This window comes from Amblyomma americanum, chromosome 4 (assembly GCF_052857255.1).
Source record: "Amblyomma americanum isolate KBUSLIRL-KWMA chromosome 4, ASM5285725v1, whole genome shotgun sequence".
In the NCBI taxonomy this organism is placed as follows: Eukaryota; Metazoa; Arthropoda; class Arachnida; order Ixodida; family Ixodidae; genus Amblyomma; species Amblyomma americanum.
Window position 1 is genome coordinate 188,801,897 of NC_135500.1, and position 21,389 is coordinate 188,823,285.

General features: G+C 47.7%; 1 protein-coding gene across 1 annotated transcript; it reads left to right on the plus strand.

Moving 5' to 3' along the window:
• The first annotated feature begins 2,265 nt into the window (after positions 1-2,265).
• LOC144130491 (acetylcholinesterase-1-like) lies at positions 2,266-20,494 on the plus strand. The gene is made up of 8 exons (XM_077664408.1): positions 2,266-2,872; positions 4,540-4,865; positions 5,812-6,133; positions 8,731-8,877; positions 11,480-11,705; positions 14,640-14,807; positions 16,684-17,009; positions 19,106-20,494. The coding sequence occupies exons 1-8, from the start codon at positions 2,580-2,582 to the stop codon at positions 19,254-19,256; spliced, it is 1,959 nt and encodes a 652-aa protein (XP_077520534.1). The 5' UTR covers positions 2,266-2,579; the 3' UTR covers positions 19,257-20,494.
• Positions 20,495-21,389: the final 895 nt, after the last annotated feature.

The following is a 21,389-nucleotide window of genomic DNA, read 5'->3' on the forward strand; positions in this document are numbered from 1 at the left end:
AGTGGCAGAGCTGCAGGATTCAAAACTTAATTGAAGGCAGAGAGGCGCTGATCGAGTGTAGGTCATACAATGTGCTGCGACATGAAAGGTTTCAACATACTATACTGGTTACGTGCAGACATCAGAGCTGCTCAAACTTTCCCTCTTAGCCTATTTGAGCTTGAGTGTTCGGCAGTAACACGCATGGCCCGGCTTCGTCCATGCACGCCTCTGGGTCAATCGATAGCACGTGTGTCAAGCTTGTGGTGCGCGGAGAGTTTTCAAGGGATCACTTCCATTGGTGTGGTGCATGACAACACGATTGAGTAGATAAGAAAATCTGCTTCATGCACAGGTGCCCGTAAGTAGTTTCTGAAGGTGGAAATCACAAACAAGGTTATTACTTGGACGTCTAATCATGTAGCTGCGATGCACAGTCCACTTCTCAGTGCGGTTCACGCCTCCAGGCCAAAGAAAAATTCACCTTTTCAATTTGAAATTCCCGGGAACCTGTGAGCTTAGCGCGGCTTAAAGAAAATTGTAGGACATCTCTAACCAAAACTTTTCAGTTTAAAAATACCGATGTTTCCTGGCCTGCACGGCTCCTTCTTCAGGGGTGGCGGCGGACCGTCGGCTTAAGTGTTTTAAGGGACACTGAGGAGAAATTGAAGTTGGCTTGTATCGATAGAACACCTGCTCCTGATCACAAAATGACCACTCTTACCAGAAACAAAGCTCTTATAAGGTAGAAAAGAACCAGAACTAAAATAAAGGTATCGACGCCACAGGACAATTTCGCGATACAAGCGCGATGACGAAATACACGCAGAAATACGACGCATCACTGAGGCTGACAAACGTGCATGAAGAGAGAGAGAGAGGGGGTTTATTGATAGGAAAGGCTACGGATTTGGATATGAAAGTATACAAGTTTTGTTTTGAAACCGCTGGTGCATTTTTATCACACAAGGAAGACGGAAAAAAAAGGCAATCTGAATGTCGGAAGCCAAAGAAAACCTACACTTGGCAACGCGACAGGCGGTCAGCTGAGTTTTGGTATGGTTAGGTGCTTCGCGGCTATGCCTTTTGCGTGCCCGCATGGTTTCTTTTTTCAGGCGCCTCAATTTACAAGTGAGGAGTAGCCGAGGAACACCAAGTGCCCCTCTAAGTGTTCCTCGGAAGTAGTTCATGCCGCGGCACGCACCTGCGATGGAGAGAACCCCTGTGGCGAGATAACGTTGCCTCCGCGTTAGCAAACGCAAAGCTCGGCGTGCTCGCTTCGTCAAGGTACCAAGACGCGGGCTGCATAACCAGCGTTACGAGGACTATTATTACGGAATTTAAATATGTCCGGCGGTGACAGCTGCCGCACCAGTAGCTTGCCTTGCTGCCGACGCTGCTGACTACCGTGCCAGACCCTCTGCTTCAGCCCTCAAAATCATCGCACGCTTTGTGAGATTCAGGTCGCTGAAGTGCAGGCCGAAGTTCTTTGCGAGAACTTCGTCATCGAGATCCGCAACGCAATCCATCGCACAAATTACAAACGCACATTGTACAAACGCAAATGAAGCGACGGTTGCCATGGCTGCTTGAGGATTTCAACGTCCGATGGGCGGTAGTTTTCATTTTGGTTGCTTCTAGGCTGCACCGCTCGCCACCAGCAATCATGGAGTGCACGTTAGCTTCCGTAACTCCGGCACTTTTCGGGTACATCGTCATCAGAACATCCCGACTTTGAATCAGACCGGAAGGAAAAAGTTTTTCAACTGTGAATTCAAATCTTTTAGCAACAAATGCATCTTATTCATGTGAATACTACTACCTTATCCAAATTATCTATCCTACGATCTTATCCATACTGACAATGACATTGCCCTCCTTATCTGATCATGCCTCATTTTCTCTTGACCACTTTAAAGCTATTTCCCCTTTTATGGAATTACGTACAACCAAAACAATCGTCAAAAGTCAGGACGAGGACATTGTAGGTGAATGCACGCAAGTCGCGTCGCAACGCTTTACTTCGTGCTTCCAAAAAGTGTTCCCTTCGTTCCATGAGCAGCATTCACCTTCTTCTTCTTCTTCTTCTTCTTCTTCTTCTTCTTCTTCTTCTTCTTCTTCTTCTTCTTCTTCTTCTTCTTCTTCTTCTTCTTCTTCTTCTTCTTCTTCTTCTTCTTCTTCTTCTTCTGCTTCTTCTTCTTCTTCTTCTTCTTCTACTTCTTCTTCTTCTTCTTCACCCCAGGTATATGGCACATACCCACGCGGGGGGATTCACCTCACCTCGTATCATCTTCTTCCTTAATCTGCAGCTCCTGATGGCAGTCTTTAACAGAAATCTCCCTGTGCCTTCACACCTGTGTGGCCGACTTAGGCGACGACTTCAGCACAGTGCTTAAAACATTAGCCAAGCACGCAAGCACTGCAACTACACCAAGAGCAAGAACTGTGAGACAAATCTCCAGGACTTATCTTCTGTCGTAAGGACAACTATAAAACTAAGCCGTCATACACTTCGTAATGAGCACTCACGCACGAGGTGCAATTGTTCGTCGAGAAAGAAGAGAGTGGATTCCAAAACGCACGGGCACTTGCCACGCGGAATGGACCGGTGCGCAGAAGAAGAGAGAATGCCCCGTCGCAGCATCTCGAAGATGCCGCCGTTGCAGGCCACGGAGAACACGCAGAACACGGACCCCGAGCTGGCGGTCATGAAGGCCCGCATCCAGCTCGGCTACTTCGAGGACACACCCGAGCGGCTGGGTGTCCCCGCCAGCAGCGCGATCGCCACGAACCCCGAGTCTGCCATCACGCAGGGGCACCACAACCCGACGGCCTCTATGCAAAGCTTCTGGAGCATGTATGTGAAGAAGGCGAGCGGAGAACACCAACAAAGGTGAGGGACCTTGGCTGTTCTGAATGTTTGGTTACCTCTCCTTAGCTTTGCGGGAATAAGCACGCAGCTCGGTAAAACTTAAACACGCGGAAATGGGGCTTAAGGAAGTTTTCCGGAGTAATCCTAAGGCTTTTCAGTCTTGAGGATCAGACACTTGAGACTAAAGAGTATTTCGGTATTTCGGCGTATTTCGGCGTAACTATTTAGCCCTAGTCCAAACCTAATCCCAAGTCCTTTGACATTTGGAAAAAGTTGTAAGGAAAGATATCGCGCTTTCCTTTGTAACCCTTCTTGATTCCTTTGTGATTTCGGTCGATTTACTGAGGGTGCCAGGCAACTGCTACTTAGAACCACGCAGGCAAACGCTGCTTTACTTTCTTCGAATCAAAGTTTCAGGCCTCTTCAGCTATTTTGTCGTCAAGAAATATTGTAATGAAGATTGCGGCCAAAGCTCGTTTTGTTTTTGTTTTTCTTCCGCCATTGTGCCTAAAGTGACGCGTTGGATTCTTACATTCGGTGCAGGCCGAGAATTGAAACAAGAAATTGGTCCTCCTACTCTCGCGTTCTTTTCTAACTTTGGCCCGCAGCGCGAAATCTACCTGCAGCTGCCTCCACGCGTATTTCTCGGCACGTGGGAATTGGCCAGCGGTCACTGTTTCCCCATTTGGTTGTGATCGACGGATTTTTTGAGTTATTGAGCGCCTGATACACTCTCGCTGATCCTCGGTTGAATTTATAAAGTAGCATTTTACTCTTACCAGCCCGGGCTCAGTCAGGCTGGCTTACGTTGTCTCAATGAAAACAAAATGTTACTATCAGCTGGCCTAAGCACGTTGACAGAGAAGTATCTGCAGGGAGAGAACAAATGCACCACCGCTATACTTCTTTCGCATATGAGGGCGTCAAGCGTCCACGCTGCAACGGGCAAACGTTTGTAAGTAAATTCCAGCTCTCTACACACTCCGGAAAGAGAGGGAATTGCTGAAAAAAATCAAACTTCGACGAGTTGGGCCGTCTCAGTGTCTTTGTTCAGACATATCCGTGATTGGTACTAGATACGCTGGTGTCGCAGCGACTGCGGCTGATCTCGACGAATTTTCTAAAACATAAATGTGCAAAAGAATATCGAAGAAAGTTGAAAGATTCTGTTTTGGAAACAAGAGGTTATTTCCATTGCGTGAGCTTTATTTCCGCCATTACACCGTGCGAGTTTCAACTTCACGCCACGATATTGACAGCTTCGGTGGCGCTGCCAGCCCACGCCGAAACGCTCTGACTTGTCCCAGCGCGCACCAACTGCAGGGGCACGCCGCTGTAGTTTAACCAACCCATTAAGGTGCAGTCGTCCGCAAACTTGTCTAGAGCACTTGAACGATGCGCTGTTTTGTATTTATGATGATTGTCGTTGCCTAGCAGAACCGGTAAAGATTTTAAACACATCAGGAGTTAAACATGATCCTAGGGAATGTGAATGCATGATAAGGTCTCGTTTCGAGCCCTACGTCACTCGCAAATGACGCAAGTTTGCTCTCTGGTGCATCGTTCCGGCAGCGCTCAAGACAGGCTTGTGGACGAGTGTACGTACTTAAGGTACCGGTTGGATTGACCAACTGGTTAAGGGACATTGTTAAGATTAGGGCTCAGGTTGCAATAATAACCAACTGCAGCGGCACGCCGGCGTACCTGGCGTGCTGCGTTGCGAGCATGCTGATCGTGGCCGTGTTCACGCTCATCATTGCCCGGTACCTGTCGACCAAGAACGGAGAAGTCCTGGTCCGCGGCCCGTTCGGCATCGTGCACGGCTCGGCCATGAGCTGCGAGGGGCGCGAAGTGCACGCCTTTCGAGGGGTGCCTTTCGCCGAGCCGCCCCTTGGCGAGCTACGCTTCCGCGACCCCAGGGTATCCACTGCGCCTCTGGACCCCGACACGATCTACGACGGCACGCGGCCGCCAGCTGCCTGCATCCAGCTCAGCGACATGGTAGATCGCAACGGTGGGTACGCTGGGGGCCGGACTTGTCCCGCTCAGGCTTCTAGCGGGCGTATGTTCTATTAGTGGAATGCAACAATGTTAACGTAGAAGCTTCTGTGGACGTCCCGCAAATGAGACTTGGCAGCGTTTGCAGTTTCTTTCCTGTGTCGTTCAATCGGTCGCCATCAGTCATAACGTCCGGCGCGCCATGCTTGCTTTGGTCGCCTTACTCATGACCGTACGAAACACTCTTCCTTGTACATTCCTTGTACATAGCTCCTTGTTCTTTGACTCCTAACTTACTTGTACAAGAACAAAAATGCCAGCACAGCTTCGCATCTTTCACCTAAAAACAAAAAAATGGAAAAGCGCAGAATGGTGACCAGCCAAGGCCTCGCCATGTGTATTAAATAAGGTGCATTCTCAACGTCTGGATATTAACACTACAAGCTAAGTCATCTATGAGGAAACTATTCCACGTGCTGCTTTCTACAGTGCACACTGCAGCGCGCCGCATATGGCAATGTGTTCCTAGTGCCCCATGCAGTGCGAGTAAGCATCATCAAACAACCGGCGTAGCGAAAAAAAGCGCTTAAACCCTACCACTTATGTGGAGCTGTCACTGCATGCTCCCTTTACTCGACATAAGGAAGATGCACTAGGCTCAAAATTTAAGGCTTTAAAAGAAATAGAGGACAGTTCTGACCCACTACATGATAACAGAGGACAGTACGTCAATAAAGACTATCCCTTTACTCAATATAATCAGCGCCCACCCGATTCTCATAAACAACGTGGGCTGAGAACCTTCCTGCCGAAATGACGACAAAGCACGGAGTACGGCTTACATATGCCATCTTTTTTCCTCCTCTCCTAGATTAGAAACACGAGCATGAACAGCGCAGGACGAATGTTCTAGAAGCAAATTTGTTGCTCAGCTGTCAGTTCCTCCCCTTGCATCTGGACAGGTGTCAGAAGCGGCGACATGGCGGAGGGCGACGCACCCTCCTGGTACCGCGGCCGCGAAGACTGCCTCTCGCTGAGCATCTGGAAGCCCCCGGGCGACTGCCAGTCGTCTGGCCAGCGGGCGGTGATCTTCGTGGTGCACGGCCACTTCTTCCAGCGGTCGCTTGTGAAGAACGAAGGCCGGTGCCTGGCGGCGCTGGGCGACGTCGTGGTCGTTGCACCGCGCTACCGGCTCGGAGTCATGGGTTTCCTCAACGCGCCTCCCGAAGCGCCGGGAAACGTGGGCCTCGCCGACCTCGTCCTCGCCATGAACTGGACGAAGACGTGCGTATGCATCAAGCGAGTCTGGCCATAGACTTCTGGCGATTTACATCATTGCCTCCGTACCATATCTTTGTATATCATTATATGCCACTGTACTATATCATTGCCTCTGTGCTATGCTTTGTATTTTCACCATTTAATATTATAATATGCTTTATAGTTACTGATGGTTTCAAATTACTTGCCGCATGCTGTACTCTCTGTCTTGTATTAGTTTCCTGGATCTCGTCAAGCCGCGTTAGCAGCTTTAATCCAGGAAACCATCCAGAAATGTCTGGTGAATAAAATTGAATGTGTGAGAGTCGCCTCGACAGCAATCAAAATGCGGTTCTACGTCATGTTGTGGTGACCACGGTATCGTCAGCGCGGGACTGTAATACGTATTTGGCGCACAATTGTGGTGCTCGAACGGTGGCACGTTGCCGTTCGTTTTATTCCGCATTTTCTGCAAGTGAAGGATTAGCACCAAAGCAGAAGCAGATATTCACAGATGTGCTCGTCGAGCAAAGATTATTCACCTTTTGACGTGCTACTGAAGGCCGAGGTCTGTGGTAAACATATTTGAAATAAAAAATAAAAACCCTGCTCAAAGCAGGTCCACGAGTACTCTGCTCATTTTTTAAAACACAAACATAGCTGCCAATGACCCATTTTACGAGGCTAGAAGTGGTGTAGAAAATGTAGACAAGTCGTATCCAATATTCCTGGACAAAAATAGAAACATTGGAAAAATGTAAGCCAAGCCGCGGTGGCTCAGTGGTTAGGGCGCTCGACTACTGATCCGGAGTTCCCGGATTCGAACCCGGCCGCGGCGGCTGCGTTTTTATGGAGGAAAAACGGTAAGGCGCCCGTGTGCTGTGCGATGTCAGTGCACGTTAAAGATCCCAGGTGGTCGAAATTATTCCGGAGTCCTCCACTACGACACCTCTTTTTTCCTTCTTTCCCTCCCTCCTTTATTCCTTCCCTCAGAGCGCGGTTCCGGTGTCCAACGATTTATGAGACAGATACTGCGCCATTTCCTTTCCCCAAAAAACCAATTATTATTGAAAAAATGTAAGGTACTCTTATGGAAATAATGAAGATAATGGTTCATACTTCCCATCTGTAGCAAAATCTTAGTTTTTCATTGGTCGCATCAAGCAGTTAAGATTTGTACAGAAAACGAATAAGGAATGCTTTGGACGATAGCAAACACGTTCATAACAAACAAATGCAAGCCTGCCTCCGGGAGATCTGCAGACATATTGATAGTTATAGTAAAATCTTACAAAATATGAAAAAATTGCGTTCACGGAGTCTCTTCGGCTCTAAAATGCTCATGTCCAGAATTGTTGGGTCTGCATATATTCAAAACTCTGTTCCAAATGCCACACGGAAAGTTCATGCGCGTGATCTTAGCATTATCAAAAATAAAAACTAATCTTCCAAGTTTAGTACATATTGTAGTAAAAAAATATTCGTCCGAACCAATCTTTCCTCTTGTGTGCATTATGAACCAACTAGCCCAGCAACCACAGTAACCGACCCACTCTGATTTAAAGATCCCATAAGAACATACGTATTGGGAAGGCGCAGCAAAAATGCAAGCGCAGCTATGTCGCAATCCTGATTAAATATTCCTTCAGCGAGATAAGCACGCCTCCATGCGGTAATCTGCTTTTCCACCGTTGCTTGTGTCGCAGCTTGTGACCACACTCAGTGGAACTTTCACCTTTTAACCGCGCTGGTCAAAAGTCGAGGAGTTTTCTGTTTACAACTAAAATGAAATTTGTGGTAACAAAAGAAAAAGTGTACCAGAGCTGCAAACATGAGAGGAGCAATACTTCAGCCTCGCGGAATTCTCAGCATGTCGCGGTATATGATTAAAAGTGAAGCCGTTTTCAGTGCCACACTGTCGTTATGAGACAGCTAAACTTAGCCGCTTACAAGAAGAACATAAAGCCATTTGTAACTTCGCTCCTGCATTAAACAGGTATCGGAGTTCACCGCTCCCTCTCAGCTGTGCTTGCAGCTATATAAAGTATTAGAGGCAGAATTCGTCGCACGGAAGGTTTACAAAAGGAAAGCACCTACGTATACAGCGAAACTCACTTGACACGGGCCATTTAACATGTTGCTAGCGTATACTGCCAACACCGATTTAAGTCTTAAAAACACCTCTCGTCTTCTTCCATTCAACTGTTAGTTCGTTTACTTTTCTGCAAGAGAGGAGTTACGTGGGTCTAATGCCTGTTTGAAGCGAGCACGTGTTTTCATGATCGGTGGTTACAAAAGAGAGAAGGAACTGGTGGCGCATACAGAGGCAACATTTGGTTTTGCGTTCGGCACATGTGCTAATTACTTGAGTTACAACGGCAATGCAGCATTCGAATGCCTTCAGAGTTTATCGATAGTTGCAACAAACTACTTAGAAGAAGCATTTAGTACATTGTAATTATCTGTATTAACAGTGGTATTAAACGACGCCTTAGATGCATGTGTTCGCAAAACTCTTCCATCAGAACGATACTAATGAAAGGTCATAAAAAATTAAATATAAAGACACCTGAGCACCATAAGTTATGGCCTAGGTCGTCGTTCTTTGCAATAATTCGCAGATATGTCCAGTATTTCTGCGGCGACGCAACGAACATAGTGGCCCTCGGTCACAACTCCGGGGCGTCTGCGGTCGGCTACCTGCTCCACAACCAGCCGATCTTTAACGTCACCAGGGCCATACTCATCAATGAGACACCGTTCACTAGGTAACAACGCTAGAAGTGTTTTTGAAGCATTCGCCTTGAATTTTTCACTGTGGGGAGGCATTGTTAACAGGATCGAACTACACTTAATGTAAAATAGTCACCGATGACTGCTTGATACGAGAGCCCTAAGAAGATTAAATACCGCAAAAGTTCATGCAAGTAGCCTAAATTCAAATCTACGGGTCAAGCTAAGTTTTGAGCCTCATTTAACAAAAGTGTATGTCCGGTAGGCGCGTGTGTGTGTGAGATACTAGCCAGTGAAGTCGCCCGTAGAATTTAGGGGTGCCTATTAGGAAGAAGAGGAGGAAAACTTTATCTTCGGCACAGAGTTATAATAGAGTGAGTCACACTCGGTATAATCCTTCGATCATGATCCCATTGGAGGATGCAGCGTCCTTGATCCTTGCAATCAGGTTCCGCTGATCCTCACGCCGAGAGCTGGCCTACACTTCCCTCATTGTTCCTTTGCTGACAAGATTCAGACTGTGAAAGGATTTAGTCCGTAGCCTCAGCAGGACAGTTTCCTCTTCCGTCATTACGCATTTATACGGCTTAGACTATCTTGGTTTAATATTTTTATAATAAGCGGTAATTTCACTGAAGGTGTGTGCGGAGGGACTGCACTGTACCTCATTTTTTTTCGGTTCTCAGTTGACTAAGCCTCGAGAAAAGCCATGCGCAAAGCTGTTGCTGGGTGCAGATGAATTGCCGGGTGGCCAAATTATTTTTCTCTATTTTATGCAATATTTTCTAGCGAGTAGGACCTTAAAGACTATATCCGAGATTCTTCCCTGGCGAAGTTTCTGCATACACTTTAAAAATCGGAGATAATTAAGTTAATCACTTCGTCTATGTGACCACCCAACACAGCTAAGGAAATTGTGATTTCTTTTGCTAGTTCGGAATGTATTTTCCGTATTCATGCTGACTCTAAATTTCCCCGCGTGGTCAGTTTTAGGTATGAACGTATTTCACCGTGCCTGTAAACAGGGCAGTTGTATCCTGCCAATAGACATCTTGCCTTAGCCCTTGCGCTGGGCCTATTTGCGTTAAAACCCGGATGCATGTTTTCTGTGCGGTGGAAACGAAATCTAGCATTTTCTCTGCTCCTGCGACACATCATCTTTGGCTCCTAACCGTGCCACGTAGTCGCTTGACTCCGTGAGTTTTTTTTTTCAATAGCAGTTCAATAACATCGCTATAGCAGTTTTTAGAGTTTAGTGTCGACAGGCAGCGAAGTTTGCGACATTTTGTGCATTTTTTTTTCTTGTCTTGGGGGCCTACTTTGTAACAATTCCAATTCCACTTGATAACGTGTCCTTTATTTCTTTGGTCAGGCCGACTGTAATACCTGACTGCACTTGCTAGCTGTCTCACCTGACGTCATAAGTGACTCTACAAATGCTAAAGGGCTCCGTTAGTTAACTGCGTAAAGCATCGTCAGAAACGAGAGCCCGATAAAATCCTCCTGGTACCAGCGGCAGTGGATAATTTGTCCATAATATTGGATAACGGAATCACAGTCGTGGTAGCCTTGTAAGAAGATTTAGTGCAGTAAAAAGTTGTACTTTTGGAACATGTATTGCTATCTAGACACGATGTTCAAGGTCCCATCGCCTCCTTTCTCTTCAGGATCTCTCACAAACAAAGGAGTGCGGGCCTGTTTTATGTTGGCAGTCAAAAAAGAAAAATAATTCGGATACAGTTCGCATTACCGGCCGGTAAAGCCCTTTTCAAACATTTATTAGCACCCCTAACGCGTAGCACCCGGTATTAGCACCCCTAACTGAGAAAGTGTAGTTAATCGAGCTTTGGCCGCTGTCACCTCGTGAAGCTTGTAGAAGAAACGTGCAGCGGAAAAGCTTCGGCGGGATTCGCCGCACACAAAGCCTGTTTACATACAATCCGTGAGCAAAGGTAATAAACAAAACAGGCGTGCACCACCTGAAGAGTACCCCCTTTTTTTTTCCTACTTGATAAGCGATACAAAATTAGCTTTCAGAGAGGCCTGAAGCGTATAACAACATTCATTAAGGCTGCGAACTGGGCGAGTATGTGTATGAATATGAATGCGTATAATAAGGCTGCAGACACAAGTGCAAATAAAAAAAAAGTGGCTGTGGTTTAGCTCTGGTTAAACCTGGAGTGACGTGATAACTACATCTGTCCGAGTGGAACTTGCTCAGTTGAATTGCAAAGTCAGTCTTTTGGTGCTCCGTTTCGCTGGGCGTTCCTCTTTCATCTTCGTCCCACGTGACACGGCGCATGCGCACTGCTGTTGCAGCTCGGTTTCGCCGGCGCGCCGCGCCGCCGGCAGCAGCAGCTGCTCCGCACCACCTGACACACCACGTGACGAATCCCGTGACCAGCCACGGCGTAGGCCGCCACGCTGAATGCTCAAAGAGGTGCCGTAGTGTAGCTATCGCTGCAAAATCGGGGACTGCAGCACTCTCTCTTTTGTAGAATTGGCCATCTCGACCTGCCAGCGAGTAAGACCTGGACAACTGTGAAGCATTCTCGTTTACGACATGTTCCGTGTACAGTGTAGAGTGTCCATTGTACAGGTGTTGTTGCATTTATCCCTGCGCATCTCGGCTCGCAGGTACTTCGACAACACCATCAGCGCCTCGAGCAATGTGGCGACGGTGGCTAAGCGACTGCGTTGCGTGTCGAACGCGACGATGCAGCGCGTCCTGCACTGTATCCGCAACGCCAGCGCGGTAGAAGTCCTGGAGAGCGGGGTTCCCGGTCACATACCCGTCTTCTTCCCGTCCTACAACCATCCCTTGATGAGCTTCGCACCGTACGACCGGGGAAACCTATCCAGGGTCAGTTGCCAATTCGCAGTCTACAGGTGCGGTTCGCTAAGTCCTCAAATACTCCCAAAGATGTCCCTCTTCAGAATGGCTTGAAAGTGCCAGCTGAAGCTGTACTACATCCGCCCTCATTCTTAGAAGACCTACTCCTTACAGGCTTATTTAATCATTTTAATTACGAAGCCTTGAACAGCATTCATGGTGTATACCGATGTCAGTTTCTGGAAGACAGCACATGGTGGCGCCGCCAATGAGCTGCAAAGCTAGCTGTCGGTGACACTCTACAAGTTTACCTGCCCATGCTTTATTCATGAGTAGTTCGCATGAACACCGCAGCTGGCATGGCAGTCACCTAACCGGAGTTTTGTACCAATCAGAGTGCCGCATTCTGATGCATGTGACTTGTGGGGAGTATCAAAATAGGTATGATCATAGAGTTCTATATTCTATAGGCCCCGATACCACAGAGCTCGACAACGTGGCCAGATATGGCACATCGTGTTTTTTCGAGAGATGAATAAACGCATTGCTGCAATTTCTTATTTGAATTAGTCACAAAATGCTCGCGTCATCCCAGAGTAGAGGCCTCATTTCCGTATTTTCGCTCGCCATTAACGACGTCAATGCCTCTAAACCGCCGCGATACAGCCATTTTGCAAAATCGTACTCAGCGTTACTCGATGCTTCTCCCGACCGTCCAGTTGCTCGCAATAAAAGCCGTGAGAAACATCCGCCTCTTCGTCTGTCGTGCACAAAGTAACAGAATTTCACCGTACTCATCCGATCTTCCATTAAAAAAGTCGTGAAAGTACCCGCAACGCTCCAACAAGGCAGGAAAATATCTACAAAACACAGCTTCAAGCCGCAAGAAGCCAATAGGTTGTGCAGACTACGTCAAAAATAAAGACCTCTCAGTTAACGCGTGCGACCGGATCAGACGGCAGTTTTCGTTATGGGGTTACTATATCACTAACGGCTTTCCCAGGCTCTATAAAGTGAGAACAACTGTTTTCGTCGTGCGCAGTTGAGGAGACACGTTAATGTGTTTGAAAGGTGCTTATGAAGGAAACCTGCTGAAGTTAAAATCCTCGCTTTCAGCAGCTACAAGTGGCTGGAGCTGTCTGCTAAATATATGATCAACTCCCAGGCGTTTCCCCCTCATTCAGGGTGAAATAGGAACAGTGACTGCCGTAAGCATCCCCCTCTCCCAGAAGAGAATCTACGCCCCCACATGTTAAACATTCTTCATTGCGTCCCACTCCCATGGCCGTCGAGGTAGCCCACTCCACAGCCATGTGGGCGGCGGCAGCCTATTTACGAATCCTAGCTAATCCAGCGCGCGACTGCAGCGCCAGCAGCGGCAGCCACACGGCCACGCATTGCTAAGCATACCAAATCAATCTGCACTCATCCGCACCGTGACGCGGAGCTACAGCAGTTGCATAAGCGAATCTGCAGCCGTGTAGTGTCGCACATTTTGTTAGTTATAGTACACTTTCGGTATCTTCGGTTTTAAGAGGCTAAATTCCTTCCTGAATATTTCGACTACTGCGTGAGTTGTCGAGCCTCGTTCCAGTATGCATAGTGTTAGCAATATTAGCAGTCGCGCGTCTTGGAGATTTTGGTCCCCAGTAGTACATATGCTGTAGCGACCTTGATTTGTAAATACGCAGCAGAGTGGGTGCGTCACGTGGCATCACAGAACAGATTCTCGAGAGCCCCCGTTTCCGGCTTACGTGAAGCGCATTCTCATTGGCCAACGCATTAACGCGGAAGCGTTTGCTTTGCCTCGGAAAAATTCATTAATCAGCGTCTGCTCTCTTTATTTCCACATAATTATTTTCACATTAATCGTTTCCCGATAGGTTCCCTCCGGACGCGCCTGTTCGCGCACTTTCCGCAATGTGGAGCCACATGTATGAAGCCATGGCTTCCGTCCAGCGAGAGCTGCTGGCATGACTGGCCATCCCTCCTGTCCTCATGAAAAGCAAAGAAAACGTAAAGATTTATTCGCCGATTTTCTCCCCCCCCCCACCCACAGATCAACATTCTCAGACAAAAAATTTTGAAAAATTCTACGGTACTATTATGGAAATATTGACGGTAATGATCCATTCTCCAGATTTGTAGCAAAATCTGTCTTTCAGAATTCTTCCATCGCTTGAACAGAACAGATACGTCTGCATGAAAAAAAAAAATAGGAAGGCTTCTGACGGTCGCAAAAACGTTAATAGCAGAAAAATCCAAGCCTGTTGAAGGGAGATGTGCGGAAATATAGATTGTTATATTGAAATCATACAATATATGAAAAATTGCGTTCATAAGAGAAAGAGGCAAAACGTTCATACATTTTCTTGAGAGTCTTCATGAGTTGAGTCCCTAGCCCAGGACTCCTGCGGCGGCTGCGACAGCTTTGGCTCGTTCGACCAGAGAAAGCTGATCTACGGGTTCCCAGCTGGACAGCTCTACCTCACATTGCTCCGGAGTGGCATAGTGTATGGCTAAGACCGCAGTGCTGTGTTGACATCCCCATATGGTGTGGCATAGTGGGGCTGTCTATCCGTACCATGGGCATGCGGACCTGTACCTAGTGGGGTGTATCTTGCCTAGAATAAATAATAATGGAAATGTGTTTCTTTGAAGCTGCCTCCAACTTAGTCTGTTCGTTCATAAACTCTCTCCCGTTCAAGAATGCTTTTGTCCAGAATTGTTGGGTATAGATATGCCGCTACGCATAACGTATAGGTTTGTGGTGCTGCAGGGTAACATTTAAGGTGTCCTGTAGCGTCAAACACTGAGAAGCTATGAACGGTGGCAAATGTGAGAGATGTAATAGTTGAGAACCTGACTTGTCGAAGCCACCTCCCCTGACCTGTATTGCAACAGAACACGAGCCGGTCCCCCATGGAGCTGCCACTGTAAAACATTCCTGCATCTCTCGCGCAGCCTAACCGCATCGACATGCTCATCGGCTACACAGACGGCGAGCTCTACGACCTTGCCGACTCGCTGTGGAACGGCTTCGCGACCACTTTGAGGGAGAACACGTCCACGGCCTTCCTCGCGCATCTGGGCGTGGAATCGGCGACTGAGATCGCCCGTTTCTACCAAAAGGTGACACAAGCTGTCACGCTGTACAGTAGGTAGAATCCTTGCAACTAAGCTAAGTTTCACAATATCACTTGAGGCACGTTTTGTACACTTGTTTTCGCTCTCTACGTTTCGCTGTCGCGGCTGAGTTTATCATAAGTCGCTGTCATTATCAGGAACTCGGGGCAAGCGCTACTAGTTCCCTTGGCTGCCACCAAGTGGCGCATGGCTTTGAACATTGAGATAAAGCGCGATGACATCATCCGTGACGTCACAAAGAAAGATAATGACTGAGCGGCTGCGGAACAATGCGTGATAGGCAGTTAGTCTTAGCGGCACTGTCTGAGGGCTGTCCAGAACTCCTGGTAACGATACTACGCCCTTATTTTCTAATAGTTTTAAAAGAATGACAACATTTGTCGATGAAAAACTTAACACTGGCGGCTTTTGTTCCCGACTGCTGGGCGTTCACGCTGAGGCAGGTCCTTTGACTAAGAAGGGTACGCATCTACTATACAAACATTGTTTGCCCATGTGAAACAAAACAGTCACACCATTACCAGCATGCACAACGACGCCTTACTTCAAAGGGAAACACGGCACATGCGCTGAAATAACATTTCATACTTAAGAATGAGGATGCAGGAAATCGCACAAAAGACATGACACAAACGGAACGAGCAAAGACAAAGGATGAAGGCGGGGAGAAAGCTCCGTTCACAAACAACATCGGCAGCACCGCATCCGCAGTTGCGAACTGCCAAACGAAGCTTCTTACGGCTGCTCGCGCTGCAGACAGCGTTGTTCGTTAATGGGCAGGTTATGAACGAGCCTTTCTCCTTCTCCTGAACCCTTATGTTTACAGTTACCTTCGTTTTAAAGGCCCCTTTGTCTCCTGTGTGATAACTTTTGTGTAATTGCCTGTCTTCTATCTTACTTGAACTGCTTTGCGTGCAAAATAAGCTTCAGTTGTCATCAAGCGCTCGTCCTGTATTCCTTCCATTCTCTTATGTCATGCCTTCCGCGCTATTCATAACGAAACCATACATTGTTTTCAGGTCAACTTCTTCTACGCGAGACATCATAGAATGCATCGAAACCCCAGCATAGTGACCTTCTTGCAAACTGTCCCTCCTCGAACCGCGGTTGTTTCGCCCCCACGTCGAGCACTGGACTGTAAGGTCGTCAGCAGATCGATTTAGCCGCCGGGATACAAGGCCCCTTTTGGAGCACAAGCAATGGAGCAGTGCCGTGAGAGCAACTGTTCTTGATCTACACTTTGTCAGCTAGCAACAAGAGATTTTCAGGTGAACTGCAAATATCACAACAAGAGTAAAAAAATCCCCACAGAGCCATGTAATACCTTTGCCAGAAGTGAGTCCACTTCCCTTGGAGTGACGTCAGTTCCTTCCAGCCAATGAGGATGTTCCATTCTGGTGGCATCGTTTCTCTCGATCCAATGAATAAATTTAGCTTTCGACGATATATTTTCTTCCCGAGAAGATTTCTAACGCTTTAGCATTAATATGTGTGGAAGGCTCCGTATAACTGCACAGTTACAGTCTTTGTCAAAAATATACAGCCCAAGCAATTTGCTTCCAACCCGTGTAGCGGAGCTCTTTAAGACATTTGACACTCCTAAGCTTGGGGAGGTCGATGACCTTAATTCCTCCCTCCTTTCGGGCGATTATGGCCCCCCAGTATGCCAGAGAAGTCGCACCGCAGGGCTCGGAAACATACCCCTTGGGCTGAATACTTTTGACAAAGACTGTACCTGTCATTTTATATAGGTCGAGCTTCCACATAAGCAGCAAGAACCATTTTAAATCCGTTGTGCCGTGTGGAAATGCGTTCTGCATAAATTTAATCCAATGTTCCGCGGCTATGACACAAATCGCAGGCTGTACTGACGCTGCCCAAGAATGTGTCGGCGGACGATGCGGACGATATCCTGCGCAGCGACGTGCTGCACGCGTGTCCCGTGCGCTTCTACGGCAAGTTCCTGTCGCGGGGATTCAACCGCATCAGCAGCTTCGTGCTGCCTCGCGAGACACTCCTCAGGACGGAGGCAGCGGGGAAGGAAGCTCAGCGCCAAGGGCGTGACGACGACCTGGAGCGGGCCCTGGGCACATTCCTCTCCGACCACCCGCCGGGATCGGACGACGGAGACAGGGCTCGGCTGAGCAGGGCGCTCGTCGTCATCTGGAGTTCATTTGCCAAGGCCGGGTGCGTCCGCTAAGCGACCACGATGTACTGACAGCGTGTACCCTCTTGCTAAAAGCATCACTGTGCAGGTATAGTCGGGGGCAAAAGTCGGTGGACCATGTTCTTCGTAAGCTAAGTCGATAGTTCTATAATTAGCCGCCTCCACCTTCACCTCCACAATTGCGGTTTCCAGCCGGTGGCTAATAACAGAGCTATCTTCTTTTAAGGAGCGTGCGGTTGAGAGACTTTTGTCCCCGACTGTTCATAGCAGTGCCCCGTACTATCTCCGCAGTAAATAACGTCGGCTTTTCTGTCGTAATATGTCTTAAGCGAAAACTCCCACGTCCTCCTTCTGCGTTAATACAATGTAGCCCAGCGTATGTCTAACTCCTAAAGGCCTATCAACAAGACGTCGCGGAACGCGAACGGAAGACACGGCAACCGCTGTCCTGAGAGCCTTTTTTTTTAGGACGGGCGATCGACATGGAGTTCACAGGAAATTCCGCATTCCTGCCGTATCCTTTGGGCTGGCTGTCTGAAAGGACGATGACTCGTTGCAAAAGTTATTCTGCCAGCATGCAGCGATTGTGCTGGAGGAAGCCTGCTGTTCGCGTAGTCGTCGCGTCTGTTGTTACACAGTGCGGGGTACTGTTCGACTGGTGCACTGAAATAACGGCTTCGCCGGCTGTGATTGAAAATTGGTTTTTGGAGAAAGGAAATGGCGCAGTATCTGTCTCACATATCGGCGCACACCAGAGCCGGGCCGTAAGGAATGTGATAGAGGAGGGACTAAGAGAAGAAAGAGGCGCCGTAGTGGAGGGCTGCGGAATAATTTCGACCACCTGGTGATCTTTAACGTGCACTGACATCGCACAGAACACGGGCGCCTTTGCGTTTCGCCTCCATCGAAACACGGCCGCCGCGGTCGTATTCGAACCCGGGTACCCCGGATCAGTAGCCAAGCGCCACCGCTGCGGGTGCCGTCGGCTGTCCCTATTCAGGCGAACGTGACTCACAACACAGACACCACAGAACGAACATAACCGCAGCACGAAACAACTGCAGAAGTCAAACAAAGCTCCCACGCGAGCTCCCCCTCACTGATAAAGAACTTGTTAATTGTTGTCATACCTGAGAGCGTTAGTGCTCAAAATCTCGCGCAGTCATGACAAATTCTAAAGGTTGATAAGTTTAAATATTCATTTTTTTTCCAAAAGAGCAGCCGATTGAAATACGCCTAATATGAATGTGTTAGGAATTCAACGGAAAGTATGGACGAAAAAAATCGTATTTGTGTTGTGTAACCTTCACGTGTTCACTGCACTGTCTTGTAGTCTGTGTTATTTTTATTATTGTAGTTGCTCCCACCCTATCACATGCCGAACGGGGTTGCAGTATTAAAACCAATAATTAAAGTAATAGCTTCTTTAAAAGCGCAGCAAACCACCGCCAAAACCTAGTGACGGAAAACCGCTCCCTCTTCCGTCTTCGCCATTTAGGTTCGAGGCACGATGCGCTCAGAATGATGACACCGAGTCACGTGATGCGATGCAGACAATAGGACAAGAGCTGCTGCATCCATAACGGCAAGGAGGGGGGGGGGGGGGGGGGGATATGCTGCAGCACCCACTTCTTCACCCCATTAAGAGGGGCAAAAGTGTGGCACCTGTCTGAGTTCCCAAACGTCATTTCTGGCTTTAACAACTCGATTTCGTTCACTTTTGGCATGTACGCTGACAAGGCAGAATTCGGTCGAACCCCCGACTACGTTAGGCACAGTGCTACAGAGATGTGAGGTTGCAACCAGGAGGCCGTATAACGTAACGGTTCATTCGTTTTTAGTTCATTTGGCCCCGTGCCATTAATGACGTAGGGCGGTGACGAAGGCAGAGCTGGATGACATCATGCTGGTCACGGGAGAAGCACACCCCTTGATACCACATGCTTGCATACACGGATCGCACTCCGACATGGCACAACCGGACCATAGCGGCCTCGTACGTGATTGGTCGTGCGCTTACTTGCATCTTTCGTTGGTGTCGTCACGATTGACGTCACGCTACGACCCATGGCGGGTGCGCATTTCGTAAACGCGTTCCTTGTACTCTCTCTTCCAGCCGCCTTCCCGCCGTGAACAACGCCTCGTGGCCTCGCGTCACCGGCTACAGCTTCCCCGTGGTAAGCGTCACGGCGAAAGCGCTGACGCTTCTCAACGACAGCCACAGGGACGAGCGGTGCCAGTTCCTCGAGCCCCGTCTGCTGCTCTAGCCCAAGACGGCCGCCACCTTTCTACTACGACTATTCCTATTTAACTAGTTTACTAACACTGTCGTTACGAGACTGTTGCCCAATGTTCCACTGTGCTTTCGGCGCCACGTTTTTTCGGCTGATGTGACGTTTAAAATGAGTTTTCTTTGATTTTCCTCTTAGCTTTGCGTTTTTTCAGTGGGCTGCAACATAAACGCTAGCGCATCATGAGCGCTCTACGTCATTTCATACACTTCGCGGGGCTCTTGTGAAGGCATATTTTGCCCAATTTTTGTTCAGTTTACTACAGGCTATATTAGGCTATCTTTGTACCGGCAGAAACGAGTGTGTGTGTTTGAAGTGTTGCAAGCAATAGCGGACAATGTTTGTAGGTTGATTGGCGCTTTCACATTCACTGAAAGTGTAGCACTACTGTTTTAAATAATTGCTTAACATGTTTAATTGCTTAACTGTTTACTCGGCCCTTTTTTATTGGTAGAATTGGGAAGTTTGTGCGGCTTAATGTTATAGATAATGCAGTGGAAAATCTTGTTCACTGTGGACAAACTTTTTTTTCGATCCTTGTTTACGAAAATGCCATGCCGCTGCCGTATCGAGGTGAAGTACTTCTGCGTAAAAGCAGCACCTACGTGTTTTAAACCAAAATTTTAAAATACATATATCTCAGGTGGAACTTCCTCATGTGGCTACAAACTGCACAGCGATTCACCAGCACCACGCCTTCTGACTGGGAAAATTTCGACTCCCAAAACATTAATCTTGTCATCTATTATGAACGATTCCTGGATCAGCAAGGCGTGGTCTGACACGATACAAACATCTTTTGTGCCCAACCCACTATCTTCCACGCCCTGACGGCTATACATCTGGCAGGGTATAGACGTAGCTTCGGCTGCTGCTAGCAAGCGCCATTAGTACCAGCCTAGCGGGATAATGCATTGTCAGCTTTCCGCGCACGGCCAGCGGCGGGCCCATTAAGGCCTATTTCCGGCGCAGCTGACACGTTTTATTGGACGCCGCACTCCGCCCGAGTCCAGCCAATTCTTTGCGCCGCGTCCATTGCGTCGTCGTTGGTTGCGTCTGAGCCCTTTGTGCGCTTACACCGGTGTACAGCACACCAATCGCCCTGACGCGCTGCTGGCGCAAGGAATGTCTTTTTTTTCGTCTGTATGTGTAACTCACTTCGCAAAGCGACAAAAAAGGCTTACGTCAAGTATGCGGTTTTGTCCGTTCAAGCTTGTCTGAACACCTCATCCTGTTTGCTTAATGAATGTCGCAAAAAAAGGGATCTTTTTTTTTTTGTACTAGTACAAGGCGGTTGTATTCTGCTTTGCGTCTATTTGCTGTCTGTGTCGCAGATCACGAATTTTCATTGCTGCGTCGCGAGTAATATTTTGTTTTCTGCTGTTCATCAGTCCTATACTTTCTGGTTCTCTGTCTGCTAATCACCTGACTTAATGAATGTAACGCAGAATTAGAGTATGATTTGTTGTCCTGCCTTCTTCCCGTGTCATTTGACAACTGTTATTTTTTTATCGCTGCAAGTACAATAAAGGATGGAGAAAGCGCACTGATCGGCTCAACTGGGCTCACAAATTAAATTGATAGAAAAGGTGCGCACAATAAAACTGCGAATAAAAACACAGGCCTGAGTCATCCATGTCATTTACTATGGAAGACACTGAAACCGAATAATTCAAGCCAATTCTCCATTTTGTCGTCTCTGCTGTAGCCTATGCGAGTCGCTGAAAGCAACGGCAGCACTTCGATTTTAACAAACATGCTACGTGGAGAGCAGCCGCTTTTCATGGCCGCATAAAAGTAACACTGCAAGCTTTTTTTATGTAGCTCAATAAAGTTAGACAGGACAACAAGTAAGACAGATTCAAGATCAATATGTACAGCTCAATAAAGTTTCAACAACAGGACAATAAGTAAGACAGATTCAAGATCAATATGCACAGTTCAGCGGCAAGATTACATTGGCAAACAAGAAAATTCTATCCTCTATGGTTACGGTTAAATGGTTATACATATATGCACAAGTTATATACAATATGTTAATGGTTGTGTAGCTTCTATGGAAAGTTTCTAAAAAGATAAATCAGTGCCTACATCTGCCGTGGGTTTAAC

Coding starts and splice junctions, on each gene's coding strand:
- LOC144130491 (XM_077664408.1), top strand. CDS start 2,580: ATGGACCGGTGCGCAGAAGAAGAGAGAATGCCCCGTCGCAGCATCTCG. Junction 2,873..4,539: donor AGCGGAGAACACCAACAAAG/GTGAGGGACCTT, acceptor AACCAACTGCAG/CGGCACGCCGGCGTACCTGG. Junction 17,010..19,105: donor AGTTCATTTGCCAAGGCCGG/GTGCGTCCGCTA, acceptor TCTCTCTTCCAG/CCGCCTTCCCGCCGTGAACA.